At 32.2% G+C, this 24,865-nt stretch overlaps 3 protein-coding genes across 11 annotated transcripts; 2 read left to right on the forward strand and 1 right to left on the reverse strand.

Moving 5' to 3' along the window:
* Window positions 1–2,799: 2,799 nt before the first annotated feature.
* LOC123227454 (uncharacterized protein SYNPCC7002_A1590-like) lies at window positions 2,800–9,349 on the reverse strand. 4 transcript variants are annotated; one of them, XM_044652249.1, is made up of 7 exons: window positions 9,008–9,349; window positions 8,420–8,610; window positions 5,992–6,037; window positions 5,165–5,247; window positions 4,943–5,059; window positions 3,899–4,011; window positions 2,800–3,225 (listed from the first exon to the last, which is right to left on the reverse strand). In XM_044652249.1, exons 1-6 carry the CDS (start codon window positions 9,234–9,236, stop codon window positions 3,940–3,942), a joined length of 738 nt encoding a protein of 245 aa, XP_044508184.1. In that variant the 5' UTR covers window positions 9,237–9,349; the 3' UTR covers window positions 2,800–3,225; window positions 3,899–3,939. The 4 variants fall into 4 exon arrangements, with proteins under 4 accessions (XP_044508184.1, XP_044508183.1, XP_044508182.1 ...); XM_044652248.1 differs by lacking the exon at window positions 2,800–3,225 and adding an exon at window positions 3,543–3,718; XM_044652247.1 differs by lacking the exon at window positions 2,800–3,225 and having other exon boundaries at window positions 3,543–4,011; window positions 9,008–9,348.
* Window positions 9,350–10,681: 1,332 nt separating this feature from the next.
* LOC123227456 (protein BTR1-like) lies at window positions 10,682–17,045 on the forward strand. Of its 6 annotated transcripts, none has more exons than XM_044652257.1 (10): window positions 10,682–10,986; window positions 11,114–11,197; window positions 12,762–13,000; window positions 13,077–13,183; window positions 13,706–13,899; window positions 14,948–15,069; window positions 15,850–15,945; window positions 16,022–16,083; window positions 16,180–16,243; window positions 16,781–17,045. In XM_044652257.1, exons 2-10 carry the CDS (start codon window positions 11,122–11,124, stop codon window positions 16,787–16,789), a joined length of 969 nt encoding a protein of 322 aa, XP_044508192.1. In that variant the 5' UTR covers window positions 10,682–10,986; window positions 11,114–11,121; the 3' UTR covers window positions 16,790–17,045. The 6 variants fall into 6 exon arrangements, with proteins under 6 accessions (XP_044508192.1, XP_044508191.1, XP_044508190.1 ...); XM_044652256.1 differs by having other exon boundaries at window positions 16,811–17,045; XM_044652255.1 differs by having other exon boundaries at window positions 10,683–10,986; window positions 16,829–17,045.
* Window positions 17,046–19,988: 2,943 nt separating this feature from the next.
* LOC123228376 (malate dehydrogenase [NADP], chloroplastic) lies at window positions 19,989–24,781 on the forward strand. Its single transcript, XM_044653755.1, has 14 exons — window positions 19,989–20,346; window positions 20,461–20,554; window positions 21,175–21,261; window positions 21,876–21,960; window positions 22,478–22,659; window positions 22,743–22,813; window positions 22,916–23,006; window positions 23,102–23,176; window positions 23,269–23,370; window positions 23,471–23,593; window positions 23,942–24,010; window positions 24,098–24,166; window positions 24,379–24,432; window positions 24,534–24,781. The coding sequence occupies exons 1-14, from the start codon at window positions 20,180–20,182 to the stop codon at window positions 24,585–24,587; spliced, it is 1,323 nt and encodes a 440-aa protein (XP_044509690.1). The 5' UTR covers window positions 19,989–20,179; the 3' UTR covers window positions 24,588–24,781.
* Window positions 24,782–24,865: the final 84 nt, after the last annotated feature.

A 24,865-nucleotide genomic window follows, 5' to 3' on the forward strand; every position in this document is an offset into this window, starting at 1 on the left:
TTTTACAATTTTTTAAAGTATGATTTTGGAATATACAAATATTAAAATAATAAAATTTAATTTTGTTGATAATTGTCAACTTAAGGATACACCAACCATATATAGTCTAATAAAATAATAATTTTGAGTGAATTTATAATAAGTTTTAGAAATTTGGTAATTTGTCTTTAAAAATTAAAAAAAAAAAAAAGGCAATTTGTTTCTATCACACTCATTATTCATAACCACTACGAACCAAACTATCGGTGGAAAACATGTTTCTGAGAATAAAAAATAGAATTAGGTAAAATTTTGGCAATTTGTCACTTTAAATTACTTAAATATTTATCAATAATTCTTGAATACACCTCTATAAGTCTGGCAAGGAGTGATTTTTGCTGTATAACATAAGGAATGATAAAGGGTTTGGGGTTTGAATTGAATTTATTTTTAATCTAAAAAAAAATTAATTCGAATATCTAGGAATATATAATTAATTTCTACAAACAAGAAGATGTACCGCTAGGTGCTAACATAATAGTTTCCTTAAGAAAAGGACACATGAAATGATGAATTATGAATTAAACCATGGACACGCCCCACTCTCCTCTGCGGTTGCATCTCTTCTGAGAATTCTGAAGATTTGGGCGGCTAACTTTTGTTGTCTTCTTCATGCCTGGAACGACGCAGACGTCTCAGCCACAAGTGAAGTATTACCTATCGATATTAATTGTAAGTTGACAAAAGAGAACAATAGACATAAACCACATGCTGGTTTCATGGGAGCCCACGTTGAGCAGGCTTACAACAACTGCATGGCGACACACTGGGTTGCCTCCTTTTCCATCTTCCTTCTTCGTTAATGCTGCTTCTGTTTTCACGCTTCCCCAGAGAATGTCGAGCCCTATATTTATTCATTTGGATTCTACCAAATAAAGAAATAAATTTAGGTATTATAATTAAATTAATCAAAAGTTTCATCTCTAATTGTATTTTATCGACACTACACATAATATTAGAGTAACCGATAGATTAGAGTAAGCAATTCGACTATCATCGTATAAATACAATTAAAAAAATTCTTCAACATCTCATTTATATGTAACCGACAATTATAAATTAAAAGCCTTCACAAAGAAAAAATATAAAAGGAAAAATCTATATATATCAAACAATCAACATTCACTATTATGAACCCTAAAGTGAAACTGCATATGGGATTAGGTAAGCTAAGAAAGCAGGAGCCGTAAAGGGAGGACAATAATTTAAAAAACTCCATAAGAACGAAAACAAGATCATGGGAAATAGCCAAAACGGTGTAGTAATGTTAGGTTAAACGTCATTCAATTTTTCCATCTCCATGCACGTGGTCTCCTCTTAATCATTTTCTAGGGTTTTCGCTAAACTCCATGCCCAAGAAGCCAAGCAAGAATTTCTCAGCCAATGGAATTGATTTGTGTGAATAATTTGGTAAGAGTTGTAGGGTTTTTAGGAAGCAAATCACAATGGTTGAAGATTGGAATCCCAAGTTGTTGATAGAGTTTTAACATTTGAGTGTGTAGAAATTTAGGGTTTTGTTGGGTCCATGAAAACTATATAATATCATTTTGGGGTTTGCCAATGTCTACTTCTTATCAAAAGACTATGTCAATTATCCAATCAATGCAAGGAGGAAAGAAAATAAAATGTAAAAAGTAAAAATTAAATAAAATTATGTATATATATATTTTTGAATACATAAATAAATATAAATAATATATCATCATATGATTGAATAATTTTAAATTAAAAATAAAAATAAAATCCAATTACATGATGACATATCATCTGTGTATCTATTTATATATCAAAAAATATGTATACATAATATTTTTCTATAAATTATTATGATCTTACATCATGATAGTTTGTATGCAAGAATTTACTGTCATAACATTGATTGATAGTTAATGTTTTGATACTGAATTTGAATTGATTCAATTTTTTTTTTCAATTGAATAATAATTTTATGTCTTTAAAAACTATTTTATAAAATTAATATATATATATATAATGTGTACACATTTTTTAATATATATATATATGTGTGTGTAATGTGTCATTATATAATTATATATTACTTTCTTATTTAATTCAAATTTATTATATCATTACCTAATTATATATTAAAAAATATGTACATATAGTTTTATTGATTATAAAAATATAAAAATGCGTCGAATTCTAATCAACTTTTGATAATTTTTCATGTAGATCTCTCCAAATCCTAAAAATAAGTAGAAATTTGAAAAATCTCATAAATATTCATTACATCTATATGTGACAATTTACAATTTTTTTATTTTTAAATAAGATTTTAGTTAATTATCTCACATTACGAGTACAAAATAAATCAATAAAACTACATGTATCTATTTTAAATACTCAAATAGATACATATTTGATATGTGTTATTATGTAATTGGATGATTTTGAATTAATAATAAAATAACACTCAATCACATAATAACACATATAAATATATATTTATTTGTGTATTCAATATGAGTATATATATAATATTGCTCAAAATAAATCAGAACGTCTACAAGAGATAATCATTTGTACAAGAAAGCCAACAACCTTGAACCATACGTAACATTGTTGTTTAATTATCTTTTAATGATAAAATTTTTAATAGTATCATGTTCATAATTTTTGTACACAAATAATGATATGTCTTCATGTAATTGAGTATTGTTTTATATTTAATTTTTAACTATTTAATTACATAATAACGTATTATTATTTATATACAAAATTATTCATAAAAATTATATATATAACACTAATATAAATTTTACCTCCAAGAGAATTACATCTAAAAATTTAACCTAATAATAATTACATCGTATTTATTTATGAAAAGTAGCCATCTAAAGTATTAAAGCTATACTTTCAGCCACCAGATCATAACTTCACATTTTCCTTGCATTCACTAAATCAAACACAAAGTCCAAGTGTAGACAAAATAGAATTATTATAATTGGCACCCGAAAAATCTTAAAAAAAAAAAAAAAAAGGAATTTTAAAATATTGTCCGTTCAATTGTAAAATAATTTTCTTTTTGTTTTATTAGAAATTTAAACCAACCATTTCTTAACCCTGATTCCAGGTACGACGCTTACTGGGCGAAGCTCGATCTGATGGATTTCTAGTGGTGAGGACAGCAGTAATTGCTGCCTAACCAAGCCGAATTCGAGGTGGCTTAAAGAAAAAAATAAATCGTTAGTCCCCACGTAATGATTTATTCAGTTAGAGATGAATTTGAGGATTAAATTCAAACTAAACTAATTCAATTTGTTTTGTTTTTAAAAATAGAATTAAACTTAAATTAAAATAAATTTAATTTAGTTCAACTCAAGTTTGATGTCAATTCATAGTTTGAATCCGTAATTTGGATTTATAATTCAAATTCAACTTAAATTCATGGTACGAAACAATAAGTCGAATTCGTAAAATAATGTAATTTTGCCCATTATTGGGTAATATTTACCTGGGTACTTCTGCATAATGCTATAATGTTAACCAAACTACGACCACTTTCTTTCTGAATTCTTGATAATTTTATTATACAATCGGATCATAATTGCACATAAAATTCAAATGTTCATTTCATTTTGGAACCACTTTCTAAGTGAAAAACTTCTGAGATTTAGAAGACTGTGAAAGGTTGCTGCAGAACTGAGTCTGCAAAAACCTACCCATGAAGAAGATTGTTTAAACACTATGACAACCAAATGGGCTAAAATGACTCCTTTACAAGTGAATAATTTTCTCTCTGAATAGTGAATAAGCAACCTATGATATGGACAAAATTGTGAACCTAGAACATACAGTATAAACTTGAAAAGGATCAGATTCAGTTGAAGAAGCTTACAGATTCATAATCAGTAACAGCCAGTCTTGCTCTTTGCAATTTCAAATCTCCCCTGTTCCCAGAGGCTGCCTAGAGGTATTGCCTGTAGCCCATGCTTGATAGTCTTTGACAAGCTAAAATGACAATGAATGAACAATGCATCAGGATTAAAAAAAACAATTAAGTTCTACACCTCTGGGTAGCTCAACTTATTATCAGCTGGTCTACTCAGATCAGTGAATATGCTACATTAATCAAAGTTCTCAAAATTTTCAAGAGCTGTTATATCTATACATATGAAACGCTTCAAAATTTCAGTCTTTTACGAGCTAAAATAACAATAACTGAAAAATGCATCAGGATTAAAAAAAAAAAAAATTAACTTCTGCGTGTCTGGTGTAGCTGAACTCCATATTAGCTGGTCTACTCAGATCAGTGAATATTTTACATTTAACTCAAGAAGTTTTCAAAAATTTCAAGATTTGTATATCTGTACATATGAAATGCTTCAAGTAATATGATGATTTTTAAAAAGTAAAATGAATCCATAACAAGGGCTTGAGTTTGTAATCATGTTTACACTATAAGTAATACAAATCTGGTTCAAAGCCAGCCACCAACAATTCATCTTAACTCACAATTAGTTTTAATGCGCATCCTATAAATATATACCACTTGAAAATTACCCAAAAAAAGATGAAATCCTTGTCCTTTAAATATATTGAAAATGATTAAAAAAATAAAATTTCTTCTCAATCATTTGGAGTGAGGATAAATGCATTTACTCATGATTTCAAATAGTTTTGCCCAGAAATTCTGGTCTTATTTTTCCAATTAAAATAAATATATATATTTTCTTATCTACTTGGGGGCATAGAGAACAGAGAAATAATTAGGAGTATTTCAGTTTTTGTTAAATTTTGTCATAAATGTCAACCTGCAATCAAATTGAGAACATATGATGGTTATATAACCAAAACTCACATTGCCTAACTAGTGACTAGAAAACATTTTGCTTAACTTGTACTTTAGTTAAAAGAAAATGCAACAAGTATTTCCACAAACCTGAGCCATAAAGCGTGGAAGCATAAGTTTAAGTAATTGCTCTAAAACTTGTGTCCCAGTTGATTCTATCGCTTGCACTGGAAGTGCTCTAAATGCAAAAGGGATCTCAATGCTCACCTAAATCATAGATAATGAAGCCAGAAATAATATTCAGAACATGCGGTCATTTACTAGTTGTTATGGTACAACTAAAACAGATCAAAATGCTAGCTCTAGATCTACCTCAATAACTGCATCTGAAGTTAGTTGTTGTACTGCTGAGTCACTGTTCTTGTTATCATATGATAGTCTGTTTACCATAGAAGCTGAATTGCCACACCACGTTAGAGTAAAAGAAACATGAAAAGCCTTGCTGATAAACTTAGAATTTAAAGACTCAACCCAATATGGTTTTGTTCCCAAAGAAACAATCATTATATTGTGATATTGCAGGGTTACAAAAGAATATCATTGCCCTTGACCACATACCACCAGGATACACCTCTATTTTCTGTCCAATCACAAGATACAGTAATGGTATTGAAATGTCACCAGATTGAAGCTGGAGCAAGTTGTATGAATTAAATGGCAATTGAACAGGACCAGTCCCAACTAAATTGAATAATGTTCACTCTAAAGATTTCATTGTGGTAGTTAAACCGTTCGAATACTAATATACTTTGCAGCTATGAGCAATTACAATTCCATGGCTTCAAAACTAATTCCTGCAAACAGTGAAAACTCCTAACCAACTTGATTCTGCCAAAAGTGATACAGGGAAATTATATATATGAAGAATTCCCGAAATTGAAGACACAGATCAAAGTCGGTATAACTTTTTGAATCTACTTAAAAAATAAAACTCATCTCTATAGTCAATGTTTCAAATAATAACCAGAAAAAGCCAATTTCAATCAAAGTGTCAGAATCATCTCATCAAAATATTTTAAGTTATTTTTGTAAGCTCTTATATGACTATATCTATTATTCATCATAACAACTACAAAACAAAGGCACTAGAAGTATTCCATTTGATCCTTTTAAGATATAAAATCCATGTTTTTGCTTACCATCAAACTTGTCATTCTGTGCTTCCACAATTGGCGAGCCCTCAAGCTGGCAACAATCCAATAGATAAATATTATGAAATAATATCTAAACAAATACACATAACACCCTCAATAAAATAATCTGCAATATATAAATAGAATGCAGCTAGCTTATGACATAAAAACTCTTGTTGTCAATAAAACCAACTTTAAAGTAAATCCCTGTCATCCCAAAGCAGGAGCTGGATCTATCAAATGGAAACAGCTACCTCACATTGTGTAGCACGTTTTAGCAATTGGCCTCCTGTTAAAATCCTAATTTATATTTTGGGATTAAATTATGGTAGGCCCTGTCATAGGGGTAATTTAGGAAATTGACATTGTGGCGATTTAATAATTATTTGGAAGACGAGGAAACAGGGGGAGATTTAATAAATATTTACCAGAGTAGGAAAGAAGTGTGATTAGGAAAAAAGGGTAATTTAATAAATATTTACAAAATTAGAAATAAGGGTGATTTAATAACTACTAATTAGATTATGAATTACCAAGTTGATTGGGAATCCAAATTGGTTGGGATTTGAAAGGAATAAATATCAAGCAATAGGGGGATTAGAATTAATTTTTGAGAATTCAATTATCAGAATAACTCTGTAACCAGGCGGTGTAGCATCACCAAATATGTTGGTGCAACGCCAAAGATATTGAGTTATTAATTGTAATCGTCCTTTCATTCAATAAATTTAAGACTTATTCCATTATAATGAACAAGTGCAAATCCTTACAATTCAGGGTCCTATCTGTTGGTATTAGAGCCTAATCTGCAACCATTTTTTTTCTTTGTAGTGGATCAATGGTTACTACATGCATGGACAACCGAATTAATTGCCTTGAAAAAAGACATTCAAGAGATGAAAGAATTATGAAAAAAGGAGTAGGCTGATCACAACGAGCAACTTAGGGCAATTGAAGGAAAGCTTCCTGACATTGTAGCATTGAAGAAGATGATTGCCAACTTGAGTAAGATAATACAACACCAAAATGTTTCTGCTGCAACAATCCCTGATTTTGCCGAACCTATGCAAAATTTTTCTCCTGCCCACTCATAAAAAATTGCCCAAACTTTCGCATGTTGTCAAGCAACATACATGGAGAGGTACAAAAACTAACAACAAAAAGGTGAAACTCCCAAGCTTTAGTGGTCATGATCCGGTTGGATAGGTGTACAGAGCTGAGCAATATTTCAAGTTCAACAACACAATCCTATAATTGAGAGTGCAACTGGCATTTATCACCATGGAACGAGCTACTGTTCATTGTTTGTGGTGGATAAAGAAAAAAATTCTCGACTATGGACTAGGCAACTTTGTCAACAAAATTAATGCGTAAATTTGGGGGATGACAAGCCAATGATCCCTATGAGAAGTTGGCGGCTCTCTAGAAAACCACCATCGTGGAAGGGTATATGCAAAAATTTATGTGGTAGGGACGGTTCCCGGATTGATAAAACAAGCCTATTTGGGGAACTTTACAAATGGGTTACAGGAAAAAAATAAAGAGGCAAATGCAGTTACACGATCTGCAAGACTTGGTTCAGAAAATGGAGTTGGCAAGGTATATCAGAGAGGAGATATTTTGAGAAGGCATGGATAGATTAACAACTAAGAATTTCCAACCACGTCTAACCGATCTTCGACAAATAGGAAAATAGGGGCCAACTCCCCTACTTGAAAAACAAATGCATTCCAAAATCTAACCAACCCTAGGAGGCAACTACAACCATGAATAATCAAACTTAAGCTTCATTGGTACATCGCCCCCTTCAACAATGATGAGATCATGACAACTTTAATTTGTCGCTAATAGAGATGCACATTCGGCAAGCTCAAAACCAAATCTCTTATGTGATGAAACTTATACACCGAAGCACATTTGCTCCCATGCTCATTTGAGTGTGCTCATTATCGCAGAGTTTAAGGAGAAAGAAATATCTAGTGAAGATGACCTGGAGTAGATTGAAGCAACCAGTTGGATTATGGATACCAAATTGATTAGGAATTCAATTCGGGTTAGGATTTGAAAAGAATAAATAGTAGGTTTAGGGGGATTGGGATTAACTTTTTTGAGAATTCTATTATCAAAGTAGCTATATAATCAAGTGGTGTAGCATCATAGAAATCTCTTGGCGCAGCTTCACTGCATATTCTTACAATTCAAGGTCGTATCAAATTATCAATTTCCCCTACACTGCTAGTTAAAGTTTCATCATAAACCTCCCTGAGTAAACCTTGTTAAATGAACAAAACTAAAAGTAAAGAGTTGTATGAAAAAAGATGATTAACAAGAACAACATATCAAGTCAAGCCTTAAAATTTTTGCAAACAGATATCACCACAAACTAAAGAAAATAGCAGAAAATTAAAAGAGTAAGCGAGGTGTACACACTAACCTTGCAGGACACAAGATTAATGGAGCAACCATTGGGTTGCTCTTCAACTCTAACAAGCAAAACAGGGCAAACTTCAAATGCAAAGAACTTGAGCCTATACACATAACATCTGAAAGTGTTATCATCCACTCTCTCTATCCTCTCAGCATCCAACACTGAGTACTGACTCGCCGGCAAGCTCATATACTCCACTGCATCCCACCCATCAAACAAATACATACATATTCATTAAAAATACTTAATTAAAATTCCGTTATGCCGCTCAAAAGTTTACTAATTCATTCGACAAAATAGCCAAAGTAAGTATTCATCAGTCATGGTTTCCTTATAATGAATGAGTTCTAAGTCTAACTTCTAAGTGTTGCATTACTCTTAGAAAAATATGAAGTACATCCCGTTTGAAGTTTTGAAATTAATCATAAACCTCCTAGACTTGCTAGTTGCTGAAATTTTTCTTTGACTATTCAGTAAATCCAAGGGTTTCTCTATCATTAATTAAACTACTAGGGAGTGAAACAAAATTTACCAACAAAACAACATTCAATAAACAAAACAGTAAACTCATGAACTTCAAATTGCTAACATTACTTAGAGGCCGCTGGAGCTGGCGAACCGTAACGGATTCTTTGCGCCGGGCAACGAAACGAGCTTTCGAGTTCGAGATGTCGGCTGAAACACGAAACGGGGACCTTTTGCGACGGTCATAGAACAGAACAGTTTTGAGGCTAGGAGAGTTTGAAGTTGTGAGGCTCTTATTGCAAGGAAATAAAACTGTTCGTGACCTTATACAAGGTGAAGAAGTGCTCAGTGCTGCCATTTAAATTTGTTTCAAAGTATTTACGTTCGTTTCAGGTTTTTACCTTATTTCTTATCCAAAAGCATAACCGAAACGAGCAGGGAAGTGGAATGGTTGTTGCATTGCTGCTTGAGGAGGAATTGAGAGGTAAGTGTATGGTTAAGAGGCCTGAGGTGGCTCGGCCCAGCTATATCCTTCCAACCACGGCCAGCAGTATGGTCTAAGTGTGTTTCGGTTCGGCCCATATATGTAACACATGGTGAAATTACACTTTTGCCAATGCATCAGTCACCATTGGATATTATTTAATCCATAATTGCTAAATTCAAGCTGAGCTTACTCGATTTTGAGTTCGAACTTAATTCAAATAAGTCTAAAATTAGTTTGTTCAAATGAGTTCGAATTTAAAACTCTAATATTTTTAAGTTCAAATTTTATGAGTGTTCGGTTTGGCTAATCAATTATACGAGTTTGAAAAAATTTAATACAATTTGATTAAAATAATAATAATTAATATATATTAAAATAATATTATTTTAATTATTTTTATTTAGTTATAATATCAAATTAAATTCAAAATTTGATTTAATTTTAAACAACTTTAAAATAAACTCAAATTTAATTCAACTTAAACCCACTAGTATTTCATCCTATTGAAGTCATGATACCTTTGCCACCCCTCATTCTCATTCGGACTCATTATACAGTTAACCATTTGTTAATTTAGATTATTCTTAATTGTCATTATTTATCACTACTTTTTGAACCTCTAGAATTATGTTGTCCATAAAAAAAATAATAATCATCTTCCATTATAACATCATCATCGTGTCTCAATTCTTCTAACATTTGTACTTTTTTTAAACATTAAAACAAATTGACCATTAATTAGATCCGCTCAAGGAAAGATAAACAAGTAGGGATGATAATGAGAGGGATAGGATAGGATTGAATATTTATTTTTTATTTTTATTCCTAACGTATATCAATCTCTGTTGTTAATCTATTTTTAAGAATGATAAAAATTTTTCATCATTTTTAGGAGAAAAAATCTTTTATTCAGAAAAAATTTATTCTTTTTACTTTATAAATATAATGTAAATATATTAAATAATAAAATTAATTAAAATTAAAATCAATTTATTATTTTAAATATTACAAATAATATATATTATTTATTTTATAAAATAAAAATATAAAAAATATAAAATTATAAAAATATGTTAATATTTTAAATAAATATATTAATATAAAAAAATAAAAATAGCATAAATATCTTTATCTTTAATTACAGAAATATTTTTTATCCTTACTTTCATTTTTGTTATCACCATTCCACATCTATGAACAAGTCACTTATAAAAAATAAAATGAACCAGCGAAGAGCACGTGTAGTGGAAATTACGTGTGCAAAAAGTTTATGAATTAATAATAAAATACAAAGATGCGATTTTCAAGCTTGAGTCTCTCTCTCTCAACCAGGTCCAAAAAAACAAAAACATGAATAGATAACACAAATCCAAACAAATACATCCTCACTTGCAAACAGGCTACAGCCTGACACACTTCACAAAGCAACAACTCAAAGCTGCAAATCCCTAGCCCTGTTGTCGTTTCATTTCAAAACCCAAGAAAGGAAAAAAAAAAAGACAAACCGAGCACAAACACGCACACAAAAGCTAAAACGATTTAATTTTTTTATTATTTGATTTGATTTAACTCTCCCATTTTCAACATCTGGAAGCTCAGTACGCCGGCATTTTAACAAAGTGTTGTTAATCTCTCTATTTTTGTTTATTTTTTTATGTATTTATTTGGCTTTGTGTTTTGTGGTGATTGTTTTTTTGTTTGTTTTGATTGATAATGTGAGGGTTCGTGTGGACTGGTTTTTGGTTTAGGACGAGGAATGGAGTCGACGGAGTCGTCCTACGTGTCCTCGCCGGAGGAGGTGGCGATGAAGCGAACTCCGCCGCCGCCTACAGGTCTCTGATCCGATCTTTGCTCTTTAAGTTTTGCGCGTTTTGTTTTTGAATTGTCTTGTGATTTGAACGTTACATAGTAGATTCAAAGATTCTTTGAAGCTTGTTTTGTTTTTATTTTTTTGGCATTGGATCCGAGGAGGAGTGAGTTTTTTGTCTTAGGTTCTGTTTGGATGCTGAGAAAACTGTTTATTTATTGGTGTGGAATGCGGCAATCTTAATCGATTATAAATTTACATACCTCTGTTCTATGCAGGAATGTAGGCTGTATTAACCATATTTGTGTTGTTTGTTAAATGTAAAGCCTGGTATGTATATGCTGTTGAACATTTTGGGCATCGCAGGTTCAAACTTCATGCATTGCTTTTTGCCCCACTATAGGTTCCCTTTTGCCTCCCATTTTTATCCTCTCAAGGTTTTGGTGAATTATAGGAGGAAGCCCATGGACTTTAAACCGGAGGAACATGTAGCCTGGTGATTGATGGGGCTATAAGGGATGTCACTATCCCCAGCCCAAATTTTTTGTTGTATTCTCCTCTTTTGTCAATTCAGGTGAATTCTTAATGGTCAACTGTTGGTAGTTAGTGCACCGGCATCCTAGGTTTTCCATGCACGACAGCAGGTTAAACCTAACTGAGTAGAGAAAGGAAGACTCTGCTTTAGCCTGCAGAAGATGCTGCTTTTTGACATTATGACTATGAAATGTTAGGACTAATAAAATTGTAGAATGTTCGAGTTAGAGCTTTGTTTATTTAGTAACGCATCTCTATTTTCAGGGCAGACCACTTTCTGGAAGTTGTGGATCTGCTTTAAATTAATGGTGAAAAAATAATTTGGCTACAAAGATCTTTGGAAATGTACCCAATCTGGTCTTGTTCTATGGTGCGTTATAGAATATGATTTTTTTTGGTTGATTATGATTAACTTGGAGTTCCTACTTTCATAAAATTGTCTCTTCTTATTCATTCTATCCCTTGTATATTCTTCTTTAATATTGTATTTCCATATTGATAAGTTGAGCAATTTTTTAATCAAATAAATTGAATGGTTTTGTTACTGCACAGTTAGAATGATTGAGTCCCATGTGTACACAAAGTAAACATAATTTCAGCTAGAAGACGAGTTTACGAAAATCGAAACTCCAAGTTGATTTATAGAAGAGCCATGTAACACAAAACATTCCTAATTGATTTATCACTGTTTCCTGTACTTTACAGGATGTTCTATATGTAGGTAAGTGCAAGTGCTGTAATTATACTTTATAAAAGTGAATCTGGTGCATCAAGTGTTGTTGCATTTTATGTAATGTGTAAATAAATTTAAATTTGACCTTATTTCTACCAGTCATAGTTTACTTCTAATTATTTCTTTCATTTTTGTTTGGTTTTCTGTTGAGACCTAAGCAGTGGAGATTGCTATTATAGTTGGAAATTGTAGGACGTCCAACTTCATGTGCTGAGTGATGATATATATATATATATATATATATACACACACACACATATATGTATATATATGCAAGCTTGTTGTTCTGCTAGTTGTTTACACTCTTTCTTGATTCTGCCAGACCCTGCAGAGAAGCCGACATATATTAGGTTTCTTGTGTCAAATGCCTTAGCTGGTGCTGTAATAGGAAAAGGTGGCTCCACAATTACTGATTTCCAGTCGCAATCTGGGGCTAAAATCCAGTTGTCACGCAGTCATGAATTTTTTCCTGGAACAACTGATAGGATCATTATGATTTCTGGGACAATTGATGAAACTCTTAAGGCTATGGAACTCATTCTTGATAAATTGCTGAGTGAGGTATTCTTTATGACATAGGAATCACTCCATGAAATCTATTATTTTCTATTAGTAATACAAGTTTTTTCTTGGTCAGATTCATGCTGAAGGTGATTATGAGGCTGGAACAAGAACAAAAGTGAGACTAATTGTTCCAAATAGCTCTTGTGGTAGCATAATTGGCAAGGGAGGAGCCATTATAAAGTATGGAGACTGCTTCTTGTATTTTCTGATTTAAAAATTGTTCAGTTGCTGCGCTTTTGAAATTCTAATGACAAAATAACCGATATGCTTTTATTCCTTTTGAAACTTTCGCTTTTGAAAACTTTCTCTTTTTTCACAATGGGTGAATGAATTGTTTTTGTTTCTGATTGTAAAGTTATAGTTTTTGTTTCTGATTTTAGCTGCTTGTGTTTGTGGTGTGATCTTAATGATTGCTTTGTTTCACATGTATAAAACCAACCTATCTGAGAATCAGAGTAGTGGGTCTTCAACCCAGTAACTTTAGACTTATTATTTGTAAATTCTACAGGATACCAGCATTGGTGGTAAGATTAATGAGACTGTAAAAAACTAGTAAGCTTTTGCACATACCTGGATTGCTTATTTTAACTAATTTATTTTTTCTTTTATACATCTTTAACCAAGAAAGAAAAAAAGAGTAAAAAAGAAGGAAAGAATGAAGCAAAGAGGTTGATGCTGACATCTAATTTCGCCCTTATGCAGGTCATTTATTGAGGAGTCCCAAGCTGGCATTAAAATATCTCCTTTGGATCATAATTACTATGGCCTGAATGATAGATTAGTTACGTTAAGCGGTAATCTTGATGAGCAGTTGCGGGCAATTGATTTGATTCTGTCCAAGCTAATGGAAGACACTCATTATAAACAGACTATGAGTGTTCCCTTTTCATATGCAGGTGTGTCTTTTTAAATTATCTTATTCAATCAAACATAGTTTTATTTGCACAATTTTTTTTTTTTTTGTATTTTCTGTATGCCACTTGTAAATTTTACATTCTTCATTTATCTCATCTGTGCCCTTTGGTTTAAAGTATGCTCATTACTTTGTCTTCATTCCTTGTCATTTTATGTTAAGTTACTTCTATGGTTTTGGTGTGGAATGTGAAAATGAAATCAGATTTAGTCAACTTGAGTTTGAAATTGGGACACTTACTGATTCAGTTAACCTACAAAAAGTAGAAAACTTTAAACAGTAGGTGGTCTTGAAAAATCGAACCCTAGACCTGGTGGAAATAAACGATAGGTGTCACCACTCAACTAACCCATTAGATTATATATTTGATTTAAGCTATTATCTTGTTTAATAGTAGTCATTAAAAGGGGCATTATCTTGCAAGAAAAAATTATTCCGACCTCATCTATATATGGTTTATACTCTGAGCTACCGCTGATATTGGTGTAATGTCCAATCCATTATGCCCATTTCTTTGTTTGCCATTTTTTTCAAATTCTTTTCCCTGTTATTGCAATATTCTACTTCAAGATCAAAGAAGAATGCAACCTTATCTATATGAGCCTTGAGAAGCAGTTACATCGGTGGCACAATTACTAGAACTGTATCAGTGGAATAAAATAGCTTCTAACAACTAAATAAATAAATTCAGGAAGATTAGCATATCCTGAATTTGCAGCGTTCTAACCTTAACTGAATTTTGGCAGGTAACTTTGGGAATTGAAATCATTTAAGAATGTTCATCTGACGTCTTGTATGTGATATCAGTTATGGAATTTGTAATAGAAGTTTGGTGGTTAATCAGTTCTATGGTCTTGTAATTGTAATTAATGGTCATTTCTCTTAAGTAACTTTTAAGATGTGTTGGTTGTGATCAGTTTGAGTTACCTAATGGTTTCTGAAACTTTGTTCACTCTGAATTATTAGATCAAATTTATATGTTATTTATGAAATATTGAAATATAATAATTCTTTTTAACTTGAACTTTTAGGTGTTTTCTTCTCTGCTTTTCATGGTATGCCATATGGCCATGTGCCTCCTGTTGCACAAATGGCACCCAGTGCAGTAAGCTATGGACCGACTGTGGCTGGAAGAAAGTTTCAAAATAACAAGGTACTTGAATCTGATTGGTGTACCTTAATTTTTTTATCTATTTCAATTGTTCAAACCAGTCTATTAAACTTTTCATTCTAGTTCACCAATTTTTTATGAGATAAACTCCTTGATTATTGATGCATTTAGAAGGACCAGTCCTACATGATTGATGGCTCCCAGGAAGTGGGATCCCAGCAGTGAAACTCCTGGATCTTATACTCTTTGTTTAATTGTAATGATTTTTTTAAGAATGGTGGTAATGGAATCCTTTAATATAAAATCATGTTGTACAATATTCGTGCTTGTTTCTTTAAGCACTTACCATGACTTGAATGATGTAACACTACTAGGTAGACAATTTGTTGTGATGTTTCATCTTAAATTTATTTCATACAAGATAAAGTTCTTTGTGCCTACTTTTTCTAAAGCTTGTCTTCCCAAAGTTGATTTCGGCTTGGTGATAATAAGCATAAGTTTTAAGGAAGAAAAGTTAGTAAATGACTGGAGACTGCTTGGATCCTGGTTCTTTAAAGGATCTGGAAAACATACTTGTTTTGACAATGTGTACAAACATACTGTTTTACCTTTTTCTCATTGTGGATTTCTTTCCATATGAATGTGTAAAGTTATATCCAGATTATTATTTGATAAATTTTATTTTAATCTGTTGACCTAATTTTGTTTATATTATCACAGCAAGTCTCAGCAGTTATTTTCTCTTTTGATAACTGATGCTCTGAGGACAAATGCTTTTATGTTTTTTGATTTATTGAATGAAGGCCTTCTTTTGATTTTTAGGAGGATCAAAGTAACTCAGTGACAATTGGTGTAGCAGATGAGCACATTGGTTTGGTTGTTGGTCGTGGTGGAAGGAATATAATTGAAATTAGTCAGGTGTGTAATTGCAAGTTAATTTGATTTATTTGATAGTACTACATGTCCACTAAAGTGAAGCACTTCAATTTTTCAGATAAGTGGGGCCAGGATAAAAGTATCAGATAGAGGTGATTTCATGTCTGGAACAACTGATAGGTATAAAAGTGAACAAAGAGTTCATGAACCTGTTCTGCTTGGGAATGTTGGTCGAAAACTGATCTTAGTCCTTGCTGTCTTGTTTCCCATTTGCAGGAAAGTCACTATCTCAGGGTCACAGAGATCAATCCGTGCAGCTGAGTCCATGATAATGCAGAAGGTAGCATATGCTTCTGAGAGATTGATGGATTAATTTTCATGTGTTGCAGCCTATTCTTGTTGAGAGCCTTTTGACAGACCTTCTTTTGCCTTATATGCTAATGAACTAAAAACATGTCAATATGTTTTCTCACAGAATTAGTTGGCGAGAAATCTGAAAAACAGTAATCAGAGTAAAAAGAAACGATGGGAAATTTTTTTGGTAATTGAGGCAGAGCTTCATATAGGGATTCTTGCAAATACACAGTTATATATCTCACTATAACAGAGTTTATTTGAGTAGGCTAATATCACTCTATATTAGAGATAGCTTCATTTGTTTCTTATTCTGTTGTAAGTTCTAAACTTAGCTAGTGTCGACTCTATGTTTTTGTAGGATTCTATGCTTTAGATTAAGCCAAGGTTTTTGTTGTTAAATGTTGTCTCTCTTGCAGATGATTGTTTTGATAGACTTGATATCGTTTGCTTATTCGATTCAATTCTTTATGTTATCGTAGTGAATAATCACCACTCAATGCATTTAATAACTGCAATACAGGAAATGTAACTATTTCATTGCTGTATTAAGGTCGATTGATCGCTGCAGGTTGTTTGACACAGTCACACAGGGTTTCATTGTCGTCAGTCACCTGACTTGAATATGTTTTATCATATCGATTTTGCTTTTGTTGTAAACAAAAGACTCTGCGGTCTCTGGTCTTTGGCTATTGCTTGAAGTCTTACCTATTTTTTTAAAACAAAATTAGTTTGATATTGTCAAAGATTTTAGTGTTGGAATAAAGCTGAAGCAATTAGTTGGTCCCCAAAATTTCTTGCATTTTCTGCAATTGTTTGTATGGGCCTTCACATGCTTGTTAATTTGTTTATTGCGAAGGCATTATGAAATGGATGATGAATTTGAATTTGAATTTGAATCTTGGAAGAAGAAAAGGAAGAAAGAAAATGTAATTGTTTTGGCAGGAATGGAAGCGAAATGTGTTTTTTGAAGTTTTCCTCAAATTTGTTCATTATTTCAACCTTTTAAAAAGAGTCGTGTTAATGTTATCTTTGCATGGCTTTTGATTGTTTTTATAAGATCGACTCTTAAAGTGTCTTTACTCATGTAACCATTACTGTAAACACTAACGACATGCGTTATGCCTTTGAAGTTTACAACTGTCTTTTCTGTTCACAACTATCGCATATAACTCAAAAATGGTATGTCAACTTTTGATCAAAATAGAAGTTATTTTTACGCCAAACAACTATTTCCCACCCAAACTCAATTTTCCATTTCTTAAAATTGAAAAAATTTATTAATCCATCTGGGTTTACCTCTACAATGGTGTATTCAAATATGGATGTATATAGTTTTATTATAAACTTGAAGTTTTTGTTATATTCATATAACCTTTATGATCAATTTTGTTTATATACCTTAAATTTAATTGTTTTAATTAATTCTATTTTATATTTTATATTTTATTGTATGAGTAATGCTAGACCTCCCAACATATATTTCAAAATTCTTATCCTTTTGACCTCCATTGAGGCAAAATTCTTATCCTTTTGGCGTTATGATTTTTCACCGTTAAATTCTTATCTTATTTTCATCATCAATCTAGGACCTCCTTGACTAAATGACAAAACCACAGGCATACTTCTCATACTTTTCTTTATAAAATAAAAATTACCATGGGCGCCACAGCCACATTTCCATTTGGGAATGTTTCATTGTTTATTCGAGATAAGATATAAATACATTTAATAAAATTATGTGTATTTATTTTTTGAGATATAATTAAAATATGAAGTTTATATGTTATTTTATGATTAAATGATTTGAATTAAAAATAAAATAATTTAATCATATCATAATGTATCTATTATATATCCAAAAATATATAAAAATTTTCTTTATTTATATGTATGTGTCATCATATGATTGAATAATAATTTATCTTTAATTTAAAATCACCCAATTATATGATGATATATATGAATATATGCACATTTATTTATTTAAAACGGTACACATAATTTTATTGAATGGGTAACTATACAATTGGAGATGTATGAATTGTATACGTAAGTTTAAAGGGGCATTGAATCTTGATCGAGAGTCGGATATACTTTACATTCTCTTAGGACTTTCGGCTACTTTAGCGAGTTGGGATGGGAAGAATTGGTGATTGAAAAGTCAAATAATTAAGATATTGATTTCATAGTGTAAGATATAATATTCTGCCTCAAACCAGCATGTAATCAACATTCAATTAGTTGAAGTAATCAAATTTGGATTGTCAGAATTTGTTAAAATTAAATCCGCTTTAAGTTACAAAAGAAGAGACTTCATTTATAAGAGAATATAAATTCCAGTATCTTTTAGTGATATATCAACATCAAATTTTTGACTTATCTAATTTAGTGATTATGAAATTGACTATTAAATCTGCAGTTTCTCTTACTCAATATAGTTGATGGACCCTACTAACAATAAAAAATCCCATTAACACCCATATAATATGATGGAATAGCTAAAGTAGATCATCAGTAGATTGAGTTTTGCTGAAGCTGAAATAATACTACCAATTTTGATAAAGTTATAGGTGAGAAAGAAAGTGGTATAGAGGTGAGAGATGGTGAGAGGGGAAGAAGGCAGTCATGGTGGGAGGCAAACATGTGATAAAGGAACGTGGAAGAAGAAGAAAAGTGATGAGAGAATGAGAAGAAGAGGCTTAGTAGTAAATTTGATATCTAATTTTTTTTTTTAAATTTTGGAGTAACGTAGTAATTTTTAAAAATAAAATAGTCAGAGATAATTTGATAATATATTAGAATTCTTTCGTGTTAACATATTTTAATTCTGGATGGAAAACATGACTTGTTTTATCTAAGGTTGGGAAATGGTGTTAGACCAAACTTTGGGTGGGACAGTGTAATTTACACCTAAATAAAATAACCAGGAAAAACATAACTCAAGTTGGATTGGGAAGACACTTGACAGGCAGCTGCTGAGCAAACAACAACAAAACTTCTTCATAATTCAAAAGACTAACTGCTCTTCTTTAGGCTTTCAGCCTTCACCACTCAGAAGGAACATTGTACTAAACAGAAAGGTTTTATTCCTCCAGATGTAAATTTGCATATCAAATATTTCTCTTTTCATAACAAATTTCAAAATTAAATATACATAAATATCAATAGGGTTTATACATTTTAGGGTTGACTCTAATAGTAGTTGTGTTATATTTTTATAAAAAAAAACCCGATTTGATATCATTATGTGATTAAGTATTATCTTATTTTTAATTCAAAATCACTCAATTATATAATAATATATGATCTAAAATCATAATTAAATGTTCAAAACTAGACGCAGATAATTTTTTACAGTGAATCTTATCAATACCATCCCATTTTTTAACTTAGCCAAATGGGAAAAAATATTGACCTTAGAAAATGAACAAGATAAGATTGAATTTTAGTTACCACTAAAAAATGAAGTACAATCTTATATCTCCATGTATTGCATTGCACATCAACATCAAATGTGGGGTCTTTCACAGGAACAAAATCAAAGCTTCCATGGCAAGTACAAAACCAATGACAAAACAGCAGTAAAATTATGAAAGATGGTAAGTTAAATCCCACAACTGTAAGTCTTAGCCAGCTGAATCTCCAACTGGCAAATCCATCAGGTTTTATGGATTACATCACCTTTACAAGTGTCCATTGCATGGCCTTATACTAATATTTCAAACAATCCTACCCTTTCTTCCACTTTTCTTCACTCCCTCCAAACTATTTATTCTTCTTCTTGCTCTCCAAAGTCTCTCAAAGAACTCAAAACCAGAACTTTCCTTTGTTAAAGTTTAGATTTTTCTAAGGTTTTTTTAACTAATTTTTCTCTAAAAATACTCCCTTTCTCTTCTTTGTATTATTTTTCTCTGCTACCATGGCGGTGGTGGCCGAGTTGTCATCTCCTTCATACACAAAGGCCACCCGTCTCAACTCTTCACAGCTCTCGCTCTCATCCAACCATCTCTCGTATCTTCGTCGCAAGTCTTTCCGGCCCAACACGCGGCCCCGAAACGTCACCGTTTCTTGCTCAATTACATCAGAGTAAGCAAAAGTTTCAAACTTTATCTCAACCAATTCGAAGAACTCGATTGTTTCTAGTGGTTTATACTTTTTTTTCATCGATTTAATGTGTGTTTTGGCTGTTTTGTGTTTTAGTCAAGTTCAAGCCCCGATCGCCGTTCCAGCAGCTGAACCTAAGAGCAAAACTGAGTGCTATGGTGTTTTCTGTCTCACATATGATCTCAGGGCTGTAAGTTCTTTAATAATTAATTATATATGTAAAATTTACAATATAAATATGTTTATTTATATTTATATGTATGTGTTTGTGTAAATTCCGTAGCTGACATATATAGTTGGGAATGTAAGAATCTTAGCTTTGTGATACAAATACTTTTATATTGTCTGTTGGTATGCAATTCTCTTCGAAATTGTTATAAGATTGTGTCCAAAGAGTTTATCTTAAGGTAGACCCCGAGGTTGAAAGTCTCTAAAATGCAGAATAGTGCTCTGATGTATTGGATCACCAAGAGTATGAATCCATAGATGCTTTTGGAGGACATATTGTTCTTGCTGTTCTTGTTTATAAATGTTTAGTGATTTCGTCATTGCTTTTACTATAAATGATTGAAACTGCATTTTGACTTATGGTTGGATTAAAAGAGTAGTGTAAAAGTTGTTGGATCCTGACAACAGCTCAAGAGTACAAACTGATATAATAGGAAAAATGTTTGTTAGCTAAATGACATTATCGAGAGAACAAAAATGTGATTTAGCTTCAAGGTCATAGCCGTCTTGTCTTCATTTTGGTTTATTCTATTTGTTATTTTTCAGAATATTGAGAAGATCTTTGTGAAATTTGTTTTATAGGAAGAGGAGACAAAAGCCTGGAAGAAGTTAATTAATATTGCAGTCTCAGGTGCTGCTGGAATGATATCCAATCATTTACTTTTCAAAGTAAGGAAATCTCGTAGTCTCATTCTTATATATTCACAATGTATTTCTATGCCATCAATTTTATATGAACTGAAGATTTTCGCTTGTCAGTGCAGTTTAACATTAAGTAACCTGCGTTCACACTAAAATTTGGATTCAGTTCAAACAGCTTGAATGTCCACCTGATTCTGGTTGATATTAGAATTTGCGCCTGTTCTAATATCCTTTAGTTGTGTATATCAGTATGCTGGAACCTTGATGATAAATAATGGTGAATTATGATGGTTAGAATTCTGTTATAACATCATACAACCCAAGACTATAAACAATGTAATGGCTTTGTTTTGTGTTATATTTCCTTCTGGCTGCTTAAAATGATGAAAAGAAGTTGAACGATAGAATTCCTCCGAGTGTCCAAACATGTGGTGATAAATCAAAATGTGGTCGATAGTATTATGGGTCATTCATTATGATCAGTGCCATCCCTCTCTCCTTATACAATGAAATTATGATTTTTATAGTGTACAACAAGATCATTGAACTAAAAGTTTTTCGGTATATGTCCATTGGAAAAAAATAATGTTCTGAATTATGTAAATATCCATTGATGTTACTGATTTGTTTCCATATTCCAGCTTGCATCTGGTGAGGTTTTCGGGCCAGATCAACCAATTGCATTAAAACTACTCGGATCTGAAAGGTCATTTCAAGCTCTTGAAGGTGAGGTTCTCTGATTATACTTACAGATAATAGCACCATTGGTCAATCAATATAGTCATCATCATGTCTCAAATACAATGTAAAGCATATTGACTTCGGTATGCATTGTTATTCTCTCTGTGGTATATAGGCAAGTCAAGGCAGTCCAAAACTGATTTTACAATATAATACCCATAATTTATTAACTAGGCCTTACACCTTTCTCAGATGTCAAATATTACAAAAGACTGGATCACTGATGCACCATGTGCTGCTATATCAGTTTTTGGTTACTTCATCTAGGCTGCAGAAGTGCCTTACCCAGTTTCCAAACACATGTTAATGTATATTGTTAGAATTTTTCCTATACGCAGCGAAGTAAAATGACTACATGTATATTAAAACTGATTTCCTTGTGTCTGGATATCTGGATGCCATCTTTTTAGTCTTTAACTATGCTTTCATCTTATATAATAGATCTGATAGTCCAACTGATGAAATATTTCCATTCTTCAAAATGATTTCTTTTTGCATGCAGGAGTGGCAATGGAACTTGAGGATTCCTTATATCCATTGTTGAGGGAGGTGAGTATCGGAATCGATCCATATGAGGTATTCCAAGATGCAGAATGGGCTCTTTTGATTGGAGCAAAGCCTCGTGGACCAGGAATGGAACGAGCCGGCTTATTAGACATCAATGGGCAGATATTTGCAGAACAGGTCCAATTCATATGAGTTTTTGCACCATTTAGAAACACTTTTAAAATCAGCTTTTTATTCTGATCTTGATGTAAAACTTACAGGGAAAAGCTCTCAATGCCGTAGCATCCCGAAATGTCAAGGTTATAGTTGTGGGCAACCCCTGTAACACCAAGTAGGGAAGATTAACTTTTGGACTATTACTGTTATAATTGATGCATTGGTTATTATTCCCCTTCGTATACATTATTAGTAATTCTTTTTTTATTCCGTGCAGCACGTTGATTTGCTTGAAAAATGCTCCCAACATACCTGCAAAGAACTTTCATGCTTTGACTAGGTTAGATGAAAATAGAGCAAAATGCCAGGTATACACTGCTCACAGATAAGCCTTTTATACTGTAACTGTGATCGTTGTCACAACTGAAATTAATCATCGTTTTATATGTCGGATTTTGTGCAGCTTGCCCTTAAAGCAGGTGTGTTCTATGACAAAGTGTCAAATATGACCATCTGGGGAAACCACTCAACCACTCAGGTCATTAAAGATATGCTGTTATTGTTGCAGGCATAAGTTCAATTTTGCACTAATATTCTTCTAAAATAATTCTGTATGTTAACCGTTACCAGGTTCCGGACTTTCTAAATGCTAGGATCAATGGCTTACCTGTGAAAGAGGTTATTAAGGATCGCAAATGGTTGGAAGAAGAGTTCACAGAAACTATCCAGAAGGTCAGATTGTAAATAACTTAGTCAAATTTATTTGTAAGAATTGCAGTCTTTTATTGAAATGTGAGGGAACTCAGTGAACGATTATCAATTTGATTTGCAGAGAGGCGGTGTACTGATTAAGAAATGGGGAAGATCTTCAGCTGCATCCACTGCCGTTTCAATTGCTGATGCCATTAAGTCTCTAGTAACTCCCACCCCGGAGGGTGATTGGTTTTCATCTGCAGTAAGTTCATGTCCATTTAATGTTAACAGATATATTGCCTGCTGTTGTTTCTATTGAAAGAAGCCATGCTGTTACTCTCAAGTAATTATATAGTTGGAGATTAATTATAGTCACATATTAACGTGGAGAAGAGATAGAATTCCGAAGCCTGAAAACCCTATTAGGGAGAAATGGTATTATATTCAATAACCTGAAAATTCTGGATATTACTGAATTAAACTTAGTAGTATTTGAGTTTAAATGCTCATCCTCTTAGAAACTCCTTGTTCATAACAGGATAATTTGTTCTTCATTTAGTCTGTGTTTCCTTAGTTGTAGATTCTCTCTTACGTATGCTATGCCTTGTAGGTTCATACGAACGGAAATCCTTACGGTATAGCAGAAGATACTGTCTTCAGCATGCCATGCAGATCAAAAGTAAGTTTGACAAATATATTTTCTCATGCTAGTTTCTCATTTTTTGTGTTTGAGATCATTTCTAACAAAATCACATCCATTCTTCAGGGAGATGGTGATTATGAACTTGTCAAGGATGTGATATTTGATGACTACCTTCTCAAGCGGATTACTAAGGTATGTTCCCTTTTCATTTTTCTTCCCTACCAGAGCATTTTAAGGAATATTTCATTATATAATTTTGTTAGGAATCTAAATGGGGAAAATTACTATTGGCTTCCATGTCTTAAGTCTTCATTCTCGCATAATTTTCCAACCAGGTGAATATGCCCTCGGCACATGAAATCTATACACTATTCTTAACTTGGCTTGTTTCGTCTCCTTAACAGACTGAGGCTGAGCTGCTGGCCGAGAAAAGATGTGTGGCTCACCTCATCGGCGAGGTAGATATATTATATATTTTACTAACATATCATTCCATTCTTTCTATTATCAAAGCTACTAAATTGATATGTTATACTGTTGTATAATTTTCTTCTTTCAGGGTATTGCTTTCTGTGATCTGCCTGAGGACACAATGCTTCCTGGAGAAATGTAAATTTAGTCGGGGATTTTTAGGAATCAATCCAACAGCTAAGAGACTTGATTTGTTGGGTCAGAAAGCACAAAATTAAATTGAAAATACATTATCATTATTATTATTTTATTTGATGTTCAAATAACTTGCGAGATAGTGATAAGATTAAGTGTCACAGTTGAACTGTTAAATAAATTTTTAAGATTGAAGTGGTCTCTATTGTTGTAGCAATGCCAGATGAGTAATGCCATGTATATCTACTTTTGACACATAATTTACATATATAAATGAAATGTTAT

This window comes from Mangifera indica, chromosome 10 (genome assembly GCF_011075055.1).
Source record: "Mangifera indica cultivar Alphonso chromosome 10, CATAS_Mindica_2.1, whole genome shotgun sequence".
Classification (NCBI taxonomy): Eukaryota; Viridiplantae; Streptophyta; class Magnoliopsida; order Sapindales; family Anacardiaceae; genus Mangifera; species Mangifera indica.

Bases quoted from the DNA above. Each gene is read 5' to 3' on its own strand.
- LOC123227454 (XM_044652249.1), bottom strand. From the start codon at position 9,236: ATGGCAGCACTGAGCACTTCTTCACCTTGTATAAGGTCACGAACAGTT. The intron at 8,611-9,007 runs GTAATGTTAGCA...GGTGGGATGCAG, and splicing joins CCAGCTCCAGCGGCCTCTAA to TGGAGTATATGAGCTTGCCG. The intron at 5,248-5,991 runs GTAAGCAAAAAC...GTGGCAATTCAG, and splicing joins ACAGAATGACAAGTTTGATG to CTTCTATGGTAAACAGACTA.
- LOC123228376 (XM_044653755.1), top strand. From the start codon at position 20,180: ATGGCGGTGGTGGCCGAGTTGTCATCTCCTTCATACACAAAGGCCACC. The intron at 23,007-23,101 runs GTATACACTGCT...GATTTTGTGCAG, and splicing joins AAAATAGAGCAAAATGCCAG to CTTGCCCTTAAAGCAGGTGT. The intron at 24,433-24,533 runs GTAGATATATTA...TTCTTCTTTCAG, and splicing joins TGGCTCACCTCATCGGCGAG to GGTATTGCTTTCTGTGATCT.
- LOC123227456 (XM_044652252.1), top strand. From the start codon at position 11,122: ATGGAGTCGACGGAGTCGTCCTACGTGTCCTCGCCGGAGGAGGTGGCG. The intron at 15,946-16,021 runs GTGTGTAATTGC...TCAATTTTTCAG, and splicing joins ATATAATTGAAATTAGTCAG to ATAAGTGGGGCCAGGATAAA. The intron at 16,084-16,179 runs GTATAAAAGTGA...TCCCATTTGCAG, and splicing joins ATGTCTGGAACAACTGATAG to GAAAGTCACTATCTCAGGGT.